Source organism: Octopus sinensis, linkage group LG2 (assembly GCF_006345805.1).
Source record: "Octopus sinensis linkage group LG2, ASM634580v1, whole genome shotgun sequence".
Taxonomy (NCBI): Eukaryota; Metazoa; Mollusca; class Cephalopoda; order Octopoda; family Octopodidae; genus Octopus; species Octopus sinensis.
The window spans coordinates 76438666-76460468 of record NC_042998.1 but is presented as its reverse complement, the minus strand read 5'-3'; the positions used below and the strand labels follow the sequence as shown (position 1 = coordinate 76460468).

Genomic DNA, 21803 nt, shown 5'->3' with positions numbered 1-21803 from the left:
GCCTCTTGGGCGGCTCCAACTCCTTCGTTCCTCAGAGCACGCATCCTAGCTCTGACAACGCATCCCTCGTGTTTGGCGTTGAGGTGTGGTCGAGGGCCAATCTCGCCGCCAGTACGTTGGACGCGATGCCAGTTCTAAGTGCCTCTTCTAAAACCTTAACTAATTCTCCCTCTATTCTATTTCGGTCTAATGCTAGGGCTCTACTGTATCTGACTGATTCTGCTTTAATCGCTTTTTTTAGGGCATACCACCATCTGTTGTTGATGATGGTACCCGTCAAAGCTCTCTTAACTAATGTGCTGATCCGGTCCCTGTAAACCTGTCGTGCTGTAAAAGACGTGTTCAGTTTCCAGTAACCAGGACCCTGCCTATGTGTCTTATCTAAGTCAAGTGTACAAGTCACAAACTTGTGATCTGTGTAACTGACTATATGAAATTGTGGACAACCTACACTATTTTTATCTATTGTCCTACAGAATACTCTATCTAAGTATGATCTGGACGACCCGATGCGGTTACTCCATGTCCACATTGGCGCATTCGGGTGGTCCAGTCGGTACCTGTCAGACAGTTGGAAACGTCTGAGCAGGTCTTTGAGGCATTTGCATCCCCTTCTATTGCTATCTCTGCCCACGTAGTCTAGATGCGTGTCCAGGGTGGCATTCCAATCCCCCACTAAAAGTAAAGGACGAGACGTTCTCATGAAAGACTCTAGACGTCGAAAGAAATCTGGTCGGCCTGTTAAGGACGGAGCATAAACTGCTATCAGTCGAAAAGCACACTCATTGCTGCCATCGACATCCAAAACGACCAGCCTACCCTCCGGGTCTAGGAAATTTGCTCTTACTTTGAGATCCAGACTCTTCCGGATAAGCACCACGGTGCCACCTCCGCCCATTCTCGGTAGACACGGAGAAAAATAAATGTTGAAATGTGTACCGAAAATGTGCTGGAGTGCCCGCAAGCTGTGGAGTCTGGTCTCACTGATGGCTATGATATTCAGATTTAGTGACTTGATGTCATTTAACAGATAGCCTTGTTTCCAAGGCGACCCCAAGCCACGTACATTTATACTACCTATTCTGAGCATGTTCCGATAAAAGTGCAAAAAAGGAAAAGGAGAGAGAAAAGGTTACTTGTTTTTCGAAAGTTCTTGTCTTTCACCTCACGGTCTTCTTCTATGAGGCTTTTATACAGTTTTTTCGATGAGTACTTTTGAAATCTCCCTACTGCATCAGGGTAAAGAGATTTCAGGGTGCTGTATGTGTTCTGTGTCACGTGTATTATTTTAATGTGTTGTGGTGGTGTTGTGTGTGGGTGGTTACTTGATTTTATGTCGTTTTCAGTAATGTTAGTGTTTGACCTAATGTGTTCCATTAGGTCGTGGTTGTTTGTGTTTATGGCTGTCAACATTTTTGGGGGGTTTGATGATGGTGTGTTTGTGTTGATGTGTGTGTTTTCTGTGGATGTTTTTGTTTCGGGAGTGGTGTATCTTCCCGCTTGTTTGTTATTTTTTCTTTTTTTTGTTTTCCCTTTTTCTTCTCCCCCCTGTGGCTATTTGCCAATCTTCCGTGTCTTCTTCGTCTAATGACAGATCAGACGAATCGGAGTCTGGAAGAGGGAAAGTATTGGGGTCTATTGTCGACTGTGTTGGTTTTGTTGTTGGTGTTGGTTGGTGAGCGTTTGGTTGTGGTGTATGCGGTTTTGGATGTGGGGTTTGGGTATTTTGTGTTTGAGTGATTGTGGGTATTGTTGTGTTGTTAGGGTCTCAATTTTGTGGGGATTTGGAGTTGTAATTGTTTCTTCATTTTTGCTGGGCGTCTTTTTGGCAGATGTCCTTGGTTTGGGAGTTGGTATATTCTTGGTTGTTGTTGTTGGTGATGCTGCTTCTGTTCTTGGTGCTGCAGTTGGTGTGGTTGTTTGTTTGGTGAGGTTGTTCCTGCAAAAAGTGGTGTGGGTAGTAAACCTTGTTTATTTGTTTTTGTTTCGGCTGCTGTTGTTGTTGCTGTTGTTTTCTTGCGGCAGATTTGCAGTCTTTTTTGAGGTGTTGCTCACTGCCGCATATGTAGCAACGTGGTCTTCTGCCATCGACGACCACATATAACTTGTGGTCGTCTGATACACATATCTGGGTGGGTATTTTTTTTATATCTTCATGATGTATATGTAGAGAAAAATTCTATTTTTTTCCCACCCAGTTTTTATGCTCTGTGACTGTGGTTTCCAAAATAGTATAATTCGCCATTTTTACGCATAAGGCCTTTACAAGCCATAGACTATTGGCTATTTTGGGGACATTGTTTAGAGTGATCTTAGTCACTTTCTATCCCGATAGCTTGGTGTAAGTTGGAGTTCATCTGAGTGAAGAGTTAGCGTTGAGAAATGTCTAGCTAACTCTTCGGTGTAGAAAACGACTTGTATGTGGGCAAATTTGTTCCACCAGGTTACATATTCTTGTGATCCCAGATGGGTTTCAAGCACTTCTCTATTTTGCTGTGTTGGCCTTCTCTGGGATTTTTGTTTTTTGTTAACTATTTTATAAATGATTGTTCGTTTTTTTCATTTTCCAAAATATCTTCTGGTATGTTTATTTTTACTATACCTTCTGATTCTGTTATTTTGATTTCGTGTCCTGTATTTGTTGAGCCGTAAAGTATATTGTTGTTTTTTTTCTTTAATCGCCTCAGCGAAATTTGTTGTTGTTTTGTTATTGTTGTTGCTTGTGGTGATGTTGTTGTGTGGCTGCAGTTTGTAAAATTGGTGTGTTGGTTCGATCGTGCAAGTAGGAAGGGGTGGAAAATTGCTGCGTACTTTAGTCCTGCACTAGGGCAAAATTCGACATTTCGTTTGCTTGTCGTCGTTATTTTTTCACTTGTTGGTGATGGAGTGAGCAGTGGTTGAAGGGAATTGTTGTTGTCGTCGTTGTTGTTGTTGTTGTTGTTGTTATTGTCGTTCTTGGTGACGGCGGTGGTGTTGGTAGTATTAGTAGCATTGACGGCACGGTCTTTGGTGGCGGTGATGGTGATGTTGGTGTTGTTATTGTGGCGATATCTTTAGTAGGGATAGCAGTTTTAGTAGCAGATTCTGCCATGGTGTTGGTGGTGGTGGTGGACTCACTGATGGTGTTGACGGTGCTTGGCCTTGACCTTGTTTTGTATTTGTTGCTGTTGGTGGTGGTGGAGTTGTCAGGTTCGGCGTATGCTAACAGAGCATCCTTGTTTCTGTTTCTGCGTCACGCTTGACTTGCAACTCAGCCTCGTGGTGGCCAGTGGCCATTTTGGAAATAAAATGGCTAAATGAAACCACGAAGGCTATGAGAATTTTTTCTTTTAAATTTTGCCCACAAGGGGCAAAATTTTGTGTCGATATTTATCAAAGGTTTACAGTGGATGTTGTTGCACAACTTTTAAGCACAAAATGTTTGTCAATATACACTTTTAATAGTCAAAATAAATGATACCTTCGGAGCTGAAACGACATCACATCCGTGAGAGAGAGAGACAGAGAGAGAGGGAGAGAGGAGAGGAGAGAGAGAGAGAGAGAGAAGAGAGAAGAGAGAGAGAGATAGATAGAGAGAGAGAGAGAGAGAGAGATAGATAGATAGATAGATAGATAGATAGATAGATAAGATAGATAGATAGATAGATAGATAGATAGATAGATAGATATAATATAACAGCCTAGGCCAAAAGTATCAGACCACTCCAATGTTTGGGGGTTCTGCTGTCTCAATGCTAATGAAACTTGGGCACGCGATAGATTAAGGTATATTTCACAATATACATTAGTTTTAATATCTGGTTGACCCTCTTTTAGCATCAGTTACCACTTTTATGCTGTACTGGACATATGCAACCAATTATGAGTAAGACCAATGTCCAAAATTTCCTTGATTATTTCAGAGTTTTATGCTAAAATACGTTGTCGATATAGTTAATAAACAGTAAAATGTCAAAAGCAAGGGAGTTGAGTGAATGTGAACGAGGTCAAATCGTAGTTCATCATGAGGATGGAATATCTCAAAGACAAATTGCCCAGAAGATGAAATGTCGATGTGCGTGGCAAACGACTCTCAAGCGCTTCAGACAGACAAAAGAGGCAAAGACAATACAAAGAACAGGTATAATAAAAAGGTTACATCACCTCGAGATGATAGATCCATCATCCGTCAGTCGCTCAGAAACAGGAGAAAACATCGTCAGAGCTCTGTGTGGACTTCAACGAGGCAAGTACTTCACAAATATCAACGAGAACTGTTAGAAGAAGACTTGTAGAGTACGGTCTGGAAAGCTGGAAAGCCAAAAAGAAGTCATGGGTTTCTGAAGCGAATATAGAAAAACGTCTTCAGTGGGCCAAAAACCACTCAAATTGGACCAGTGAGTAATGGTCGAAAGTCATATGGTCTGATCAAAGTAACTATGAGGTGAGATAGTACATGTATTCAATCAACATATAAACTTAATGTAAATGGTTTCTTGCCCAAAATATATTAAAAAAAGTATCCAACATAAATCTAATATTTTTCATGTTTTTACTCAGGTTTCCGGTACATCGGGTGCAACTTCCGTGCGTCGCAGAGTTGGGGAAGCATTTAAGGTTGAATGTCTGGTACCAACCGCAGAACATTGGGGTGGTTCTATCATGGTGTGTACCTGCATATATGCCACATGACCCGGAGAAATATTTTTATGTCAGGGAAGGATGAATTCAGCTACCTATGTTTCTATGTTATCGGATGTTTTAGAGCCATCAATTGCTAAATTGCATCCAGAAGTGTCGAAAAGCAGTGTTATTTTCAACAGGACTACGCTCAATATCATACAGCAAAGAATACTCGTCCATGGTTAGAGATTCAGGGTATTATTCCTATGGACAGGCCGGCTCAAAGTCTCGATCTAAATCCAATCCAACACATATGGGGAAATCTTGATGAAGCTATCAGGAATGCAAAAATTAAAAACAAAGAACAGTTTTACCAAAGGTTGAGAGAAGAATGGCGTAAAATTGCGCCTACCACCCGGTTGATTAGATGCCTAACCGTATAAAAGCAGTAACTGATGCTTAAGGAGGATCAACCAAATATTAAAACTAATGTATATTGTGAAATATACCATAATCTACCATGTGCACGAGTTTCATTAATATTGAGACAGCAGAATCCCAAAACATTGGGGTAGCCTAATACTTTTGGCCAAGGCTATATATATATATATATTATAGCAAAGTCATGGAACGGATAGACAGATGGAAACTAATCACATTCCTTGAGGAAAATAATTTGCTGAGTGGTATCCTGCATGACTTCCGACCAGGTAGGAGCTGTCTGACTCAGCTCTTAAAACATTATGACTGGGTGTTGAGGCAGTTACTCAACAAATCAAATGTGGACGTAATCTACCTTAATTTTGCAAAAGCTTTTGACAAAGCGGATCATGGTATGATATGCCACAAACTGCTCGATCACGGCATAGCTGGAAAACTTGGAGAGTGGTTATATGAGTTCCTGAAAAATAGAAGTCAGGCAGTAGTGGCCAATGGAGTCACCTCAATGAAAACACAAATAGTGACCGGTGATCCACAGAGCATTGTCTTGGGACCAATGCATTTCATAGTGGCCCCCTCAGGTATTCCCTCAATTGCCCGGATAGCCATCCTTGCTAGCTACGCAGACGATACGAAAGTCTCGCAGAAAATACAGAACCCCAGCGAACTTGCACATCTGCAGCGGGAATTGAAATCAATCTACAGATGGGCTGAGAATAATAATATGCGGTTTAATGCTGAAAAATTCCAAGACCTGCGCTACCAGCGTCCAAAACTGAATATGAAACTTACAGGATACACTGGTTCACAGGGAATTTCAATCACAGAGCCTAAGTCTGTGAGGGACCTGGATATCGAAATGAGTGATGGTTCCTCTTTCCAAGTGCACATTGCCAAGATGGCGGCAAAGTGCAGACGACTGGCTGGATGGATCCTAAGAACATTCAGAACCAGAGATAAGGAAACCATGACGTCCTCAGCCGCCAGGATTACTGCTCCCAGCTATGATAACCCAAGAGTGTAAAATTAACAGCGGACCTTGAAGTATTCCAGCGAAGATTCACAAAGAATATCGTCTCAATGCAACTGCTCAGCTACTGGGAAAAGCAGAAACAGCTAAGACTCTACACCCTGGAGCGAAAGCGGGAGAGCTATGCATTAATATACATCTGGAAGATCCTGGAAGGAATTATGTCAAATTTTGGCATTGACAGCTACACCAATGGCAGAACGGGTCGACACTGCATAGTGCCAAAGATCCCAGCAATGCCATCGCGCTTCAGGACCAGTTGCTGCAATAGCCTGGGTTTCAAAGGCCCACAGCTTTTTAATATTCTCCCAAAGAGCCTGAGGAACTTACAAAAAGTAGATGTAGGCGTTTTTAAATCAAAGCTGGACATCTTTCTCTCGAGAGTCCCAGATGAACCTACCTCACGGCAAGAGGTGCAAATGAGGGTAGCAGGAAGAGATAGAAGAAATCTTGAAGAAACAAATAGAAGAAAGGATAACTTCTTTACAAGAAGAAGGAAATATGCGACTATAGTAGTAACCTTTGTATCAGAAGAGGAGGCGAAAAAACCGACAACAGGCTGATACAGGGAGAAAAATGGACGTTGATGCCAAACTGTTTAGGCAAAAGAATCGTCAGGGTGAGGGCGCGAAGAATCCCACCGTCGATAGATCCAGAATGTGTAATGGCCGCAATTTTTTATTCAGAGCTGAGGAATAAAAGCGAAGACCTGAGGATTGGAATGATAAGCCGAACTCGACAAGTGAAATAATGGGATTATGGTATAGAGATAATCTGTGCAGTAAGCCGGAAATATTACGATGAAATGCCAGAAACTTTGGAACTTCCAAGTGAAGAAAAGCTGGAAATAATGTTGGAGAGGAGACCCCCAAAGTGTTAAGGATGTGGTGAAAGAGGACACTTGAGAAGGAAATTCCCTAGCAGTGGAAATGGTAGAGGAGAGTGTGCAGGAAGATACAATGGTAGAAAAAAAAGCAGAAATAGAAAACAGAACATGGCGGGAATTTTGTGGAGGCGAAACCCAAGAAAAGAGAGAGAAGGAAGTCCCGGTTCTACCAGGAATGGCACGTGTCTGTGCTCCCCCTCCAAATCATCCGCGACACGCGCCAACCTTTTTGCTAATACCTTGGCCAAAATCTTCACGTCTGCATTTAACAGATTGATGGGCCTGAAATTATCTAAACAATCCCCCTTGTTCGGGTCCTTTCTGACCAGTGTCACCACTCCCCGGTGTACAGATCTGGGGATAAACCCATTCTGTTGCCAGTTCGCGTACACATTCGCCAGCAGGTGCCCGAACAAGTCTGGCAATCACTTATACAGCTCGTAAGGAAAACCATCCAGTCCCGGCGACCTACCTACGCCACAGTCCGCCATAGCTTCAATCACCTCCTCAAGCGTGATCGGCCCTTCACCAGACTCCGCATCCGGCCCCGAGAGGGGCGGCATCCCAGCAAGGAAGCCCTCGATGTTTGCCCTATTATCCGGCTCGCCGCCACCCCGAACAGCCGGGCGAAGTACTCCTGAAAAGCCTCACACATTTCCTTGGTTTCGTTTACCAATACACCTCGATGATTCCTCATAGACCGAATAGTGGAGTCATTTCCACGTTGAGCTTCCACCGCTCGGGCCCATCCAGCGGCCTGGATTCCTTCACACCTATTGCACACATTTTAGCTCTGACAATGCATCCCATGTGCTGGACTTCGAGGTGCTGGTTCAATTCCAGTCTCTTCACCTTCACTTGGTCCGCATTGCCAGTCCTCATGGCTTCCTCTAAATTCTTAACTAGACCATTTCCTTTCCTACGATCCCTTTTAACTAGACCTATGCTATATTTAATAGACTCATGTTTTATGGCTCGTTTTAGGGCGTACCACCATTTGTTATTAATGATGGTACCTGTTAACGCCCTCTGAATTAACTGCTTAATCCGCTTCCTGTACTCCTCAATCGCCAAAAGGGACGTATTGAGTTTCCAGTATCCAGATCCCTGTCTATGCATCTTATCTACGTTCATCTTACAGGTAACTATCTTGTGGTCACTGTAGCGGACAGGATAAAACTATGGACACTTAACTATACTTTTATCTACCTTTCTAATCAAAATCCCATCTAAATATGATCGAGATGACCCGTCACTGTTTGACCATGCCCACAATGATGAGGCGTCCGGGTGTTCCAACCTATATGGGTCTGCTAGCTGGAAATAGCTTAGCAGATCCCGAAAGCTAGCGTTACATGTCCTATCCGGTCTCGAGCCAACACAACCTACGCGCGCATCGTAGATTGTGTTAAAGTCTCCTAACAGAACTAAAGACTGCGACGTGGCTAGAAATTTCCCTAAGGTCACGAAAATATTCACTTTGTGGACCACTAAGATTTGGTGCATAAACTGCAACCAGCCAGACTGTCTTGCCGCAACTGAAAGTCAAGTCCAGAACGACCAGCCTACCTTCTGGATCAGAAAAAAATCAACTTTTTCGCAGAGATCCGGTTTCTTTTTAATAGGACCAACATCTCACTCCTACCTCCCGACCGACACGAAGAAATGTATTTCTCGTAGCCGTTCAGTGGGGGAGCAGATCTCTTGGCCCTCTCAACCAGGTTTCTGTAGCAACAACTACATCTAAATCCCGCGACCTGATGTCATTTAGGAAGCGTCCTTGCTTCCAGCTCGACATCAGGCCACCTTCATTCAAACAACCAATGTGAATAGCCATAAAGTTGTCTTACCTTTTTTAATTTGGATTATCAGGTGGAGGGGGAGACTCCTAACAGAACTAAAAAATGCGACGTGGCTACAAATTTCTCTAAGGTCACCAAAAATATTCACTTTGTGGACCACCTTTACCATTTCATCCTCTCGCGGGATCGGGACCGGTAATCCATTAGATATAGAATTATTAAAGTCCATACTCATTGTAGATATTGCCTTACGATATTTGTTCAGCAAAATTCTATGAGTCTTATTTGGAACTTCATACACATCATAGTTGGTAAATTTCTCCGAAATGTTATCAATTTTTTTTTTTTTGCAGTCTTTAACAGTTGAATGACTCTCATCAACTCTTTAGTATATACGGATATTATGCCTTTTTCCTCTTTTTCTCTTCTGGCAGTCTTTTTGGTCGTTGTTCTGTAGAAGTCGCCTTTTGTTTGTTGTTTTCTTCTCTTCTTTTTATTTTTCCTCTTTTTCCTCTTTTTTTCTTCTTTCTCCTCTTCCTCTCCTTCCTTGCAATTCTTTCGAATGTGGCCTAATTGGCCACACAAAAATCATCGGGGTTTTCGACCCTCAACAAACACTATGAAGGCCTCCTCCCCTATTTCAGTTTTCTCGGGAATCGCTTCAATTGTTTTAGGTTCCACCTGAATGAGGAGATTGGCTGTTTGACCAGTCCAATTAGCTTTTTCGGTGACAGCAGCCTGGAGGGGAGTAATTTTCTCCTCCTGGTTGATTAGGACTGCCGCCAACAACCACATAGGATCCACTTCCGGTGGGACCCTTGTGATTTTAATTCTGGACGTTCTCATCCCATATAGGTGGGGATGAGCGCCATGTCGTCCGTCTCAAGCGTTTCTACTGAATGTCTTTGTGCTATTTCTTTGTTGGTAAACCCTACTTCTACCGTTTCGAATTTCCTGCCTCTTGTCAGATAAACCACGTCGCTCCATATTGGCTTCAGGCACTTCTCTATCTTCTCTTCTGTAATTTTCTCAATTTTTCTTTCTTTTAAACAGTATGTTTTGAAAATTATTATTTTCTGCTTTTCTTCTAAAAATAATTTTTCCAGTGGTTGTATTTTAACCACATTATTGTTTATTTGTATCATTTCACTGTATTTCTTGAAATCAGACTTGTTCGTCGAAAGCAGCCAGGTTCTACCCCCGGCTACCGACGCAAAACTTTTCTTTTTGTATTCTGTTTATTGTTGTTTGTAGAACTTAACTAAGTTTTGAACTGCTGTCATTCGACAAACAGTAATTTTCGCCCTACGGGGCAGAAAATTCTGTTATTCTACTGTGAACTAATTATTCACCTTTTTGTGGGTAATTATTTTTTGAAAATTTTCTTGTCTTTTGTGAGAAGTATTGTGTAAAGTTAACAATGGAGTTTGACTTGTAAAAAAAGACTTTCCCGAGATGGGAAAAGGTAATATTACGTTTAACCAACTGAAAAACAAGGAAAAGCAGTTTTTTTCGGCCGCAGTGGAAGGAACTGTAACCGAACTAGAGGTAACAATGGATAAATTGTTCAAGTTTAGAAACTTGATAAAGAAAAGTGGGACGAAGTTATTGCCGCCACAAGAAACAATACAGGCGATTAACACCAAAACCGCTCTGTATAAAATATATAATATCAAAGAGAAAGGGATTATGGACGCTAAAAATAAGGTTGTTGAAAAGTGTTTATCTCTGATATGGAACAAGATATGCTACGTTAGCCGAGGCACTAGAAGTGCTACAATTGAGGCACATTTTGACTCAGCTATCGTAGCAAAAGAAATATCTACACAGACTCTAAAGAACAACGAAATAATGCTGCTACCCACTTACTTGGGACGCAGAACTGCGAAAGTCATAGTTGAAGATATCTCAATAGGATATGAAGTAATGTGGGTAGCAACAGCTGTCTTATACGACGTAGAAGAAAAACTATCAATTCTACAGATGAGGAAAAAGGAAGCTGTGAATTGGAAGGTACAAACATTTGAAATGGTAGTACAAACGGAAAACACTATATTGGAGAATTTACACGATAGAGTGTTCGTAGAGGAGGGGCTATCTATGCGTGTAGCAATGGAGGGACGTAGGCCCAGATGTTTTAAATGCGTAGAGAAGGGCTACGTCCGCTCTAATTGCGCAAAGAAAATAAAGGAAACGAAGCCCCTCCTCAAAACACAGAGAAAGAGGAGGGGAAAACTGGAAAAATTCTAGCAAAAGAAAAAAGTGAAAAAAAAAAAATAAAGACAATACACAAGAGGAGACAGGAGAAATTGAGTTTACCAAGTTGAAACTCCCAAAAGGAAGAAAACAAACACCTTAGACTCCCCACCCCAAACAAAAAATATCTACAGACGAACAACACAAAAAACTCTCCAGTCGCACCCCGTTGGCACTACGTTCATTGGAACACAGTTCGCCAAACCCCACCCCGCAAAACAAAACAAAATATTTTAAAAAACGATAAAATCATCGCTTTTGATGAGAAAAACGAAAAAGTTTTTCGTTACATAAAAGTACACTCAAAAATAAAACTTTTAAGCAAAACGGCAAACAATAAGTCTGACGTTCGCTTCGTGAAGGTTGGAGAGGAAGAATGGAAGGAAAACCTTCTTCAGGAACATTTAAAGAACAATGTCATAAAAGACGTTACCCAAGAAGTGATAGCGGGTAAACTAATTATTAGCCCGGCAGCCATACCAACCCAGAGCCCGGTGGCAACGCCGGTGAAAAGCCCAGCAGCTACGGTTACCAAGGAGAGTATCGAGGAAGCAGGCAAACATAAACTGCCATGCTCCCTTTCTCAACTGTAAGTAGTGTCTTTCTGGACCCAGAAAGTAGGCTGGTCGTCCTGGATGTGACCCACGTGAGTAAACAGTCCTTCAGGTTGGTAGCTGTCTACGCTCCTAACGAGCATGGGCAGTCGGGTTTTTTTCGAGACCTGGAGCACTTTCTATTGACGTCAAAAATGGTAGTTCTAGTAGGGGACTTTAACACTATCCTCGATGCGCAAGTGGATAGTGTTGTCTCAACTTAAGTAGAGTTATGGACCTGTAATTGCTAATACTATCCCCCTTGCTCGGGTCTTTCTGGACCAGCGTCACCACTCTGCGGCTCACAGAACTGGGAATCCTCCCGTTCTGTTGCCAGTTTGTATAGACGCCCGCCAGTATATCCCCGGACTTGTTCGGAGATATACTGGCGGGTGTCTATACAAACTGGTAACAGAACGGGAGGATTCCCAGTTCTGTGACCCGCAGAGTGGTGACGCTGGTCCAGAAAGACCCGAGCAAAGGGGATAGTATTAGCAATTACAGGCCCATAACTTTACTTAATGTAGACTTAAAGATTTGGGCCAAGGTGTTAACGAAAAGGTTGACGGCTGTCGTGAAGAAGCATGTAGAGAAGGCACAGACATGTGCAATCCCAGGCAGGTCGATCCAGGATAATTTTCACCTTATCCGCTACACCTTAGACAGGGTTGGTAAATTATCCGGCAATGGTGAGGCAATGGTGAGGCAATGGTTCATTTAGACCAAAGTAAAGCGTTTAATAGGGTAGACCATAAGTACCTGGCAGCGATCCTTGAAGTAGCTGGGCTGGGCCCAGTCTTTCGCGGGTAGATCTCTGCTATGTACAGCCGTTTCGATCAAGAATTCAGTTCGTCAAGGGTATCCTTTGTCTCCGCTTCTGTAAGTGTTGGCTCTTGAGCCATTGCCGCGGAAGTTGAAGAGTTTGGGAAGCAACCCTAATGAAATTGGATGCGGTAAATCTGTTTCTGCTTATACAAATGACGTCACCTTCATCGTGTCCAACGAAGCACAGCTACCTTGTGTAGAAGATGCTATCAGAGGATACGAGGTGGTGGCAGGGGACAAAAGTTAACAAGGACAAGTCGATCGGCTTGCGCCTCGGCACCTGGAGGAGAAAGTTGACATCGTCCTGTGTCGTGGGTTACTGGACTGATGGTCCAGTTAAGTTGCTTGGAGTTTTGTTTGGCCCAGACTCTCAGACGGAGAAGAATTGGAACGAGGTGGCAGACAATGTAGAGGCCTAGTACAGACTTGGTCCGGAATAGCTCTGTCCTTGAAAGGAAGGACAGAGGTGGTACAGGTATTTATTGCATCTGTAATCACTTACCACCTGACCGTTTTCCCCTGCCCTGATTCGTTGCAGGAGAACGACTCCTTTTCCGCTTTTTGTGGAAGGGAGGAAAGCCACTTGTAAGGCGTTCCGTTTGCTACCAGGAACCGTTAAAGGGTGGGTTAGGAATGCCTTGGCTAATGATGCGCAGACATGCGTTGAGGCTGAGACATCCCTGGCACCACCTGGAAGGTGATAAGGTGTGGAGTCCGCTAGCAGAGGAATTCTTCCCGCGGCCGGCCTCTATGGAGAGATTTAAACCGGTTTCATAAAAAGACATAATCTGACGGTATGGCAGAAGGAGTGCCGACAGGCACTCACGCTGATCCACAAGACGAGCAAGGCTGGCAGCGAGAATACCACCTCAGTGATCTATAGAGGGCTTGTAAAGGCTAAAAATGATGACGTCCTAGGAGGGGCTCTGGGGTTCGATGAGAACCAACTTACCAGCCTGTTTAAAAAAACTTTCAGGCCAAGGTACTTGGATAATTACCAAAAATCCCTGACCTAGCAGTGCTACAGGAACGCTTTACCTGTTCGCGATAAGTTACCTAGGCACGGAATGTCAGTGCCGGTGCCATGTCCAAGATACGGGCTGGACGATGAAACCGTCCAGCACGCTTCTATACAATGTCGGGAGCTGTCAAGCTTGATAAGTTACGTAGAACACGTGTTGTGTTCTGGGACGAGTACAGCTGTCGGCTGGATTTATAATAAAGATAGTACCGCCAACTGGACTCTCAAAGGAAGGTGAGGCATGTTTTCACTGTATGGTTGCAGTATTGAAAGAGTGAGTATGGCAAACTAGAATGGGAGGTTTCGTGACAGAGTCCTTCGTCTCTGGCCCCGGTTTGATAACCTACTTCAGGTATCATCTGAAAAGTAAGATGGGCTTGGAGACTCTGCCACAGAGCGAGTATGAAAATCGTTGGAAGGATGTGATGAGAAAGGTGGGTGTCAGTAACCCAGCTTAATCATCGATGAAGGAAGAAAAGATAGTTGCTGGGCCTTACAGGTTGCTGGGAATGTATTCTGAGCTTGTTTTATTTTATTTTTTTTAAAAGAATACTTTGAAGTCAATTAAATAATATAAATTTATATTAAAATATTTAAGGTTCATTCGAACTCATTTTAACATTTTTTTGTAATTGTTTCGTCCTGTAATATTCCATCTATGTAATGATTACATAATCATAAAAAAACAAGCTAGCAAGGCCACGCCTTTTTCGTCTGAGAAACGTTGTGGTTTTCAGTTTTTTTGCCTGCGGCATGTGAGTTCGTTTCCTGTTCTCTTTATTGTAAATGTATGTTATTTTGAAGTGAAATATTTAATTCAAATCGAACTGTTGTCCTTTGATAAACAGTAATTTTCACCCTGCGGAGTGGAAAATTTTCTGTTAATTTTATAGTGAACTGTGATTTTTACGAATATATTTTTCTGAAAATTTTCTTGTCATTTGTAACATGTATGAAGCAACGAAGTAATGGAGACTCAACCAGCCGTCAGCTATGCTGCAGCAACAGGAAGGGGTTTGGATAACGACGTTTTGCACGTGAAAGAAGTGAAGTTCGACAAAAAGAGATTGAAAAAGTCTAATGAACTCATAATTAAGAAAGGAAACAGCCTGAGGTTGACCATGCCAACAGAAGTAATAGAGGAAACAGCTAAAAAACTGTAGTGTATTATAGCACGCTATCAAGCTCAAGTAAAAGAGTAGAAATAGCGACCGTTGAAGCAATGGAAGAATGTCTTAAGAATATTAAACACCTAATGACATTCTACACTAGAGGCAAGAAGTATGGCACTGTGGGGGTACGGTTTGCGACCGAACAGGACGCAATAATGTGCTCCACGGTGCCACTGAGATCGGAAGAGTGGGCACTGCTGCCAGCCTGCTGTGGAAAACGTGCAGCCAGAGCTAGAATTGGCAGAGTGCCCCAGAAATCGATGAAGCATGGCTGATTGCAGCCATTTTCTTCAACACGGACCTACATAAAATTGCAGATGAGATTATGCTGCCAGAGGATGCTAAACTAAGAGTGGTAGTGGAGGGTAGATCTCCCATCTGCTAATACTGTGGAGTACGGGGACATATGAAAGCAAGGTGTACACAGAAACAAGAAGTAGAACAGGAGCAGGAGCAGGAGAAGGATGAGGTGGAACAAGGAGTGGTAGCACAAAGCCAAGTAAGTGAAAAGATGGAAAACGTAGAAGGAAAATACTCAGTTGGAAAAAGAAAGAAGAAAAGAGAAGAAAATGCATATTCACCACCAAAAAGCCTGCAAAAAAAAGAGAAAAGGCAACATAGAGGAGATACAAATTGAAAGAACAGAAATAACAAAAAAGAAAATTACAGAAGAAAACACAAGTATGCAGAAAGGAAAGGAAGTAACAGTAAAGAATAAGAGAGAGATAGAGACACAAAAACCAGGAACATCAGGAGAGAATAGAGATGGAAGACGGGAAAGAGTACCGAAAGGAAAAATGTGAGGACGAGTAGCGAAGAAAACCGAAGAATGGAAGACGGTAAGCCGAAAAAAGAGAAAAAAGAACTCAGGGTATTAATGTTAACGCCCATCCTACCCACGCCACACTCGACCCCCACTCTGTTCCAGCCCACCCACCCCTGCAGACACCAACCCTCACCCTACCCCACCAAACACTGATACTTTAGCTACAAACACACAGGAGCCCCAAATTTCCCAAACCCCCACCCTGTGAAAAAAGCTGCATTGTTTTCTACAATGAGTTATTCGATGAGTTGTGCGAGGAACTAAACAATCTGGACGAGTTGATAAAAGTCGATATTGAAGGGTGTGAGGATGTGCCTTCGCAGGCTAAATGTGTACTAATGGAGAGAAAAAACTCGCCAAGATTAAGAGAGGATTACAGGAGAAATGTCATTATCTCACAAAAGGAAATTGATACCAGGTGAGTGCAGTCAACAGTAAGTTATGAACATTTGAAAGAATTGAACATGGACATATTAAGTGTTTAATTGCTTTTAAAAAAAGTTTCAATGAGGTCACTTGGAATGTGAGATCCAAGTGGCCTTCATTTCATCCATTCATTTTTATACCATCCTTCTCATTCATTTAATTTTTTCCCCACTTTTGTGTTTTTGTATATCTTTATACTGTCCCTCTATGTTTATTCCCCTGTGGACAATAAGGAAATCGTTGTTACCTCATCTGAACCAACTTGTTCGTGAATGTTGTTTGTGCGTTTGTTCGAAAGGTTTGGCGTAAGTTTGTAATATTTGTGGATATTTTGTTGAATTTACACTGTTGAATTGCTACGTTGTTTAGTGTTTTTTGTGCAAAACACCTTTGTCTGCTTGAGACAGTCGTTTGTTAACGTTTTCCCCCTCATGTGAAGGGGGAAAATATTGTTTTATTTTGTGGTAAAAAAACACACAAAACATGGATAAACCGCCTATTAAATTGTCAAAAACTGGTAATGAACCTCGTACAAGTTCTTGTGCCAAAGCACAGAAAACAGCACAGCATTGATAAACATGCCGTCCGAAGATTTTATGCATGGAAGAAAATGAAGCAATTTTGCGGTAGTAGCTACTATTTCAAAAAAGTTGATTATCTGCGAAAATGACGAGTTAGGAAAGTATAAAGGAATGATGAAAAGGGAGGGGAGCGAAACTGTGATTACCCTTCCCAGTGAAACCACTCATAATGCACTACGGTGCATAGTCATTTACAAGTCATTTGTTGTAAAAACAAAAAAAATAGACAATGTGAGTAAAGAGGCGTGGAGCTGTGCCTCCGTCCAGTTTGGAATGGCGTGGCATACATCACAAGAGGAGTGAAGTATGCACAATAGAAGTCTGGTTTAAAACGGAAGAAAAAGCGAAACAATTGTCGACGACACCATTAAAAGCGGCGGAGGTAGTACTCTCGCCTACTTATCTTGGAAAGCAGACTTCCAAAATTTATGTAGGAGACATCCCACCCGAAGTAGACCCCGCTGAGCTGGTGGCAGCCATAATAAACGGCTTGGAGGATAAAAATCACAATCCTCCAAGCCCAAGTGCTGAAATTGCAAAATTGGCAGGGGCAAGGGCTCCAGAGGATTATACAAGCAGCCCCCGCCGATTTAGAAAACATTATAGATTCTATACAGGTGGAGGAGACTAAGCTGAGAGTCATGGTAAAGGAAAGAAAGCCTCGTTGCTACAAGTGTGGCCAAAAAGGCCACATTAGGGCCGAGTGCCAACCTCCCCCCAAAATATAGCAATATTTAGGATAGACAAGGCTAACTATAATAGGTTTGCAAACCTTTTTGAAAATGACAGACCCACTGGGGAAAGACTTTTCCCCACTAATGTTTGAGGGCCTAGTCAACGACACCTCGCAAGCGCCGGACGAAAAGCCAAAATAATGAGATGGTAGTGCAACCCATCTCTAACCGGTACGTACAAAGTTATGGATAAACTTTATGCTAGTTGTTTAAATGTACGTGACCTGGGGGTAGAATGGAAACAAGGTCGTTTCCTGAATGACCTCAGGTCGCATAGGATGGATATAGTGGTTGCCACGGAGTCCAAACTGAGTAGTCGGCGGGGTTTCCGCCCCCTCCCACAATGGCTACGAGAAATTTATTCCTCCATGCCTACCTGGAGGAGGGAGAGATGTTGCTGTGCTGCTCAGAAAAAAATCTGGATTTAGAGACAGGAACTATCTTCATCGACCCGGAATTTAGGTTGGTCGCCTTTGACGTGATCCTAAGCAGTGACCCGATGAGATGTGCAAAGCCTTTCAGAAGCATTTCGCCCTGCTTTTCGGGAGGGCGGTGGGACGGAATGTAGGAGGGACCTCACGGACTTCCTCGCTGGCGTGCCGCGTCTCTCGGGGCGGGAAGAAGAGTGCTGTGAGGGGTCGATCACAGCTGCGGAAGTGCAGGAGGCTTTATCGGACTGTGGTGGGGACAAATCGTCGGGACTAGATGGTCTCCCCTACGAGCTTTATAACGGTATGCCAGACTTGTTCGGGCACCTACTGGCATGCCTCTTCACCATCTGGCAACAGAATGGGTTTATACCCATATCTGTGAACCGGGGAGTGGTGACGCTGCTTAGAAAGGACCCAAACAAGGGAGATATTATAAATAATTTCAGGTCTATCACTCTGCTTAACACAGAATTGACGATTTTGGCCAAGGTATTAGCAAAAATGTTGGCGCGTGTCGTGAGTGGAATCGTCGGGGAGGCAAAAACTTGTGCCGTTCCTGGCAGATCCATACACAATCTCCACCTGATATGCTATACCTGAGAGAGGGTTAACGGGTCTCCTGGCAAGGGTGGAGCGCTGGTCCATTTAGACCAGTCCAAAGCTTTTGACATGGCTGACCATCGGTATCTGGGGTCGGTCCTCGTAGCGTTCGAGTTTGGCCCCGTCTTCCGCAGGTGGATCATTGTTCTATACAGCAACATCGACTCGACCGTTCGGGTGAACGGGTTATTCTCGAAGCCGTTCAACATCAAACACAGAAGAATTGGAGCGAGGTGACGAGCAGAGTGACCCACCTAACTTAGACCTGGTCTGAGCGGCAGCTCTCCCTGAAAGGAAGGGCGGAGGCTGCAGGAGTGTTTATTGCTTCTGTGATTACCTACCACCTAGCCGTCGTGCATTGCCTCCGTTCGTGTCTGATCAAGTTGGAGTGTCTGCTCTTCCGCTTTTTGCGTAGGAGTAGAAGTCCTCTTGTAAGGGTGAGCAGGGGATGCCTTGACTCTTGATGCGCATACATGCGCTGAGGCAGAGACATCTGTAGCTCTACCTAGATGGTGAACAGGTGTGGTCTCCGTTCGTTCGGTCGTTACTTCTTGGGCTTATTTTGAATCAAGTGTAGACCAAAGTCGGATGCTTGGCAAGCGGAGTGTCATCAGGCACTCAAGCTTCTGTTACACAGGCAACGCCAGGGGCAGAGGTTCCACCTCGTCTTTCTAGAGAGAGTTGGTAGAAGCTGAGTGTGACGACATCCTGAGGGAGACCCTAAGCTTCGATGAGGATCAACTGGCTAGTCTGTTCCGAAGGACATTCGAGCCAGGACCCTTGGATAACTCCCTAAGATCCCTGGCCTGGCAGTGTTACCGAGGAGCCTTACCAGTTCACAAACTCGCAAGGCATGGTGCCCCTTGTTCACCCAAGTGCCGAAGATGCGAGCAGGACATGGAAACTGTTCTGCACACAATTGTGCAATGCCCCAAAATCTCTGAGATGTGGGTTTACGTTGAGCATCTGCTGTCACGGCTGGAAAGAGTACAAATGTCTTCTGAGTTGGTTGCAAAGATTGTTCCTCCTGCCTCTTTTAACAAAGAAGGCAAGGCTTGTTTCAACTCTGTGGTCGCTATGACGAAAGAAACGGTATGGAAGACCCGCATGAAAGGAATCGTGACAGGCACATTCATCTCCAGCCTTGGATTGGTCCATTATCTCATCTACCACCTTAAGAGGAAAATAAGGGTGGAGAAAAAATGCCTGTTACCTGATGTATACGGGAAAAAGATGAAAGGCTGTGGCGAGTTTGTTGCGAATGAATGAACCCACATAGTGAATCCATAAGGTTATACTATAGGTTACACTGGTAGCACGATGCTTGCGGGGTTGGAGCAAAAGCCATCCCAAATTTCATTGTTTGTGTATTTGTTTTGTTTATCATTTGTCCATCATTCGAGCTTTACAAATTTTTAACTTTTCATCTCTGTGTAAAATCTATACCCATATCGACCCCTCCCTCTATGTTTGGCGCCTGTGGGCAATAAAGAAATCGTTGTTACAATCTGAAATGGAACTGATATTTGAGCAATTTTGATATTCAACTTCAAAAAAGGACGTAAAACAGCTGAAACTGCTCGCGATATCAACGAAACGTTTGGTGAAGAATTGACCCGTGAGTGGTCAGCTCGAAAATGGTTTCAACGATTTCGCAGTGGAGACCTGATCCTTGAAGTTCGTAAGCATAGTGGACGCCCATCTGTCATCGAGACGGTCAACTGAAGATCGTCGTTCAAAAAGGTCCACGTAAAACCACTCGAGAACTGGCAAAAGAACTTCAAGTTAGCCAAAAAAAATGTGTGTAACCATTTGCATGAGATTGGAAAATCAAAAGAGCTCGACAAATGGGTACCACACGATTTGAATGAAAATTTTTAAATGCGCTGATATGAAATTTGCTCGTCGCTTCTTCTCCGTAACTAGATCGATCCATTTATCGACCTATTGTAACTTGCAATGAAAAGTGGATTCTGTACAGTAATAAAGAACGTTCTTCACAATTGTTGGACCAAAATGAAGCAATGAAGACCTTCCCTAAACCCGAAGTGTTCAAAAAGAAGGTTATGGTGTACTGCTGGGCTCATCCACTATAACTTCTTAAAACCCGGAAAAACTGTTATTGCAGAAACATATTGCCATAAAATTGCTAAAATGAACAAAAACTGCTACTCCTCCGTCCCAGACTGGCCCACAGAAGAGGGCCTATCATTCTTCATGACAATGCTCGACCACACGTTTCACTAATGATGCTCCAGAATTTGAGGGAAATTGGCTACGAAGTTCATCACCGCCCATCTTTTTCTTCTACCAACTACCACTTTTTCAAGCACCTTGATAGTTTCCTGCAAGAGGAGTTCAAATATCAAACCTATGCTGAAAGTGCGTTCAAAGGGTTCATCAGCTCCAGAACTCCAGATTTTTATGTTACTAGGATAAACAAACTTGTAACTCGTTGGCAAAAATGTCTTGATCGTAATGGTACTTTGATGAATAAAATTTGCGCATTGTTGAAATATATTGCTTACTTTTTATTCAGTTGCTTGCTTTTTACTCAGCTTGATATACATGTATATATATATATGCGGATATTTCCCTGGAATCATATGAGTCTGCAAAAACTATCTCATAACAACAGAATGTTCAAATAAATCAAATCAAGTTTATTAAACTATATAATATTGAAATACAATTATTATTTGCTGATATAAAATAAAATGAATATTAGAAAAAATATGAAAACGTATGCTTTAATCTATATTTGAGTTACTTTCAGGAGTTGGAAATTTTTCAAGTGGGGGTAACAAATCATCTTCAAACTTGTTAGAACTATCTTCACGAACCCTTTTAAAATCTTCTTCAGTGAGGGGCTGAACTGCATCTCTAAATGGTACTTTCAACCACTTTTTCGCAAGTATAGGATCTTTCCCTTCAGGGACTATTTTGAACTGCTTTATTGATATGCAATCAAATATAGTATGTTTATAAACCAATTGATTTCCCCAATAAAGACCGCAGTTATCGCAAAAAATACTGCCTATGCGTTTAACGTCGTCAAATAATATCGAAGGTCTGCTTCTTGAAATACTAATCTTCTTTCGAAAATCAAGATTTACAATGACGTAACATTTCTCTTCAAAATTTCGAAAATCTGAACTCTCAGCAGCTGTACAGTTACAGGATGTACATTTCAGTTCATAAGTACCTGAAGCCTTAACAAGCTTCATTTTCTGTACTTGGACAGCATCACGTTCTTGCTTATTTTTCATCTGAATTTCTTTCAAAGTTTTCTTGAAAGCATCTGGATCGTTCAATTGATCTTCGTAAACTTCGTTCACTATAATTTGCATTTGATTAACTTTTATACGGTTTACAGTAGCTCTTTTGTCCAAGAGTGGATCTGAACCAATAATCTGAATGAATTCACCATCTGATGCTCGAGCTCGGCCTACAAACAAAAGTAAATAAGAAGACATTTAACTCGAACTGATTTCAAACGTTTCACAATGCTCCAGTTATATATAATACAAGTGAATAAGCGAATACAATAATTATATTTGGTAGGCGGAAACTGAAA

At 42.6% G+C, this 21803-nt stretch overlaps 1 protein-coding gene and 1 long non-coding RNA gene across 3 annotated transcripts in view; both read right to left on the bottom strand.

The window, feature by feature from the left end:
* Positions 1–9225: 9225 nt before the first annotated feature.
* LOC118768256 lies at positions 9226–14816 on the bottom strand. The gene is made up of 3 exons (XR_005004088.1): positions 14803–14816; positions 9981–9984; positions 9226–9642 (listed from the first exon to the last, which is right to left on the bottom strand). It is a non-coding gene; the product is annotated as an uncharacterized LOC118768256 (long non-coding RNA).
* Positions 14817–20872: 6056 nt separating this feature from the next.
* The window catches only part of LOC115232631 (probable ATP-dependent RNA helicase DHX58), a 146381-nt gene continuing 145450 nt past the window's right edge, over positions 20873–21803 (bottom strand). For both annotated transcript variants that reach the window (XM_029802626.2, XM_036514355.1), the window contains one exon: positions 20873–21674. In XM_029802626.2, coding sequence (XP_029658486.1) covers positions 20977–21674 — 698 coding nt within the window. In that variant the 3' untranslated portion in view covers positions 20873–20976. The remainder of the gene's footprint in view (positions 21675–21803) is intronic.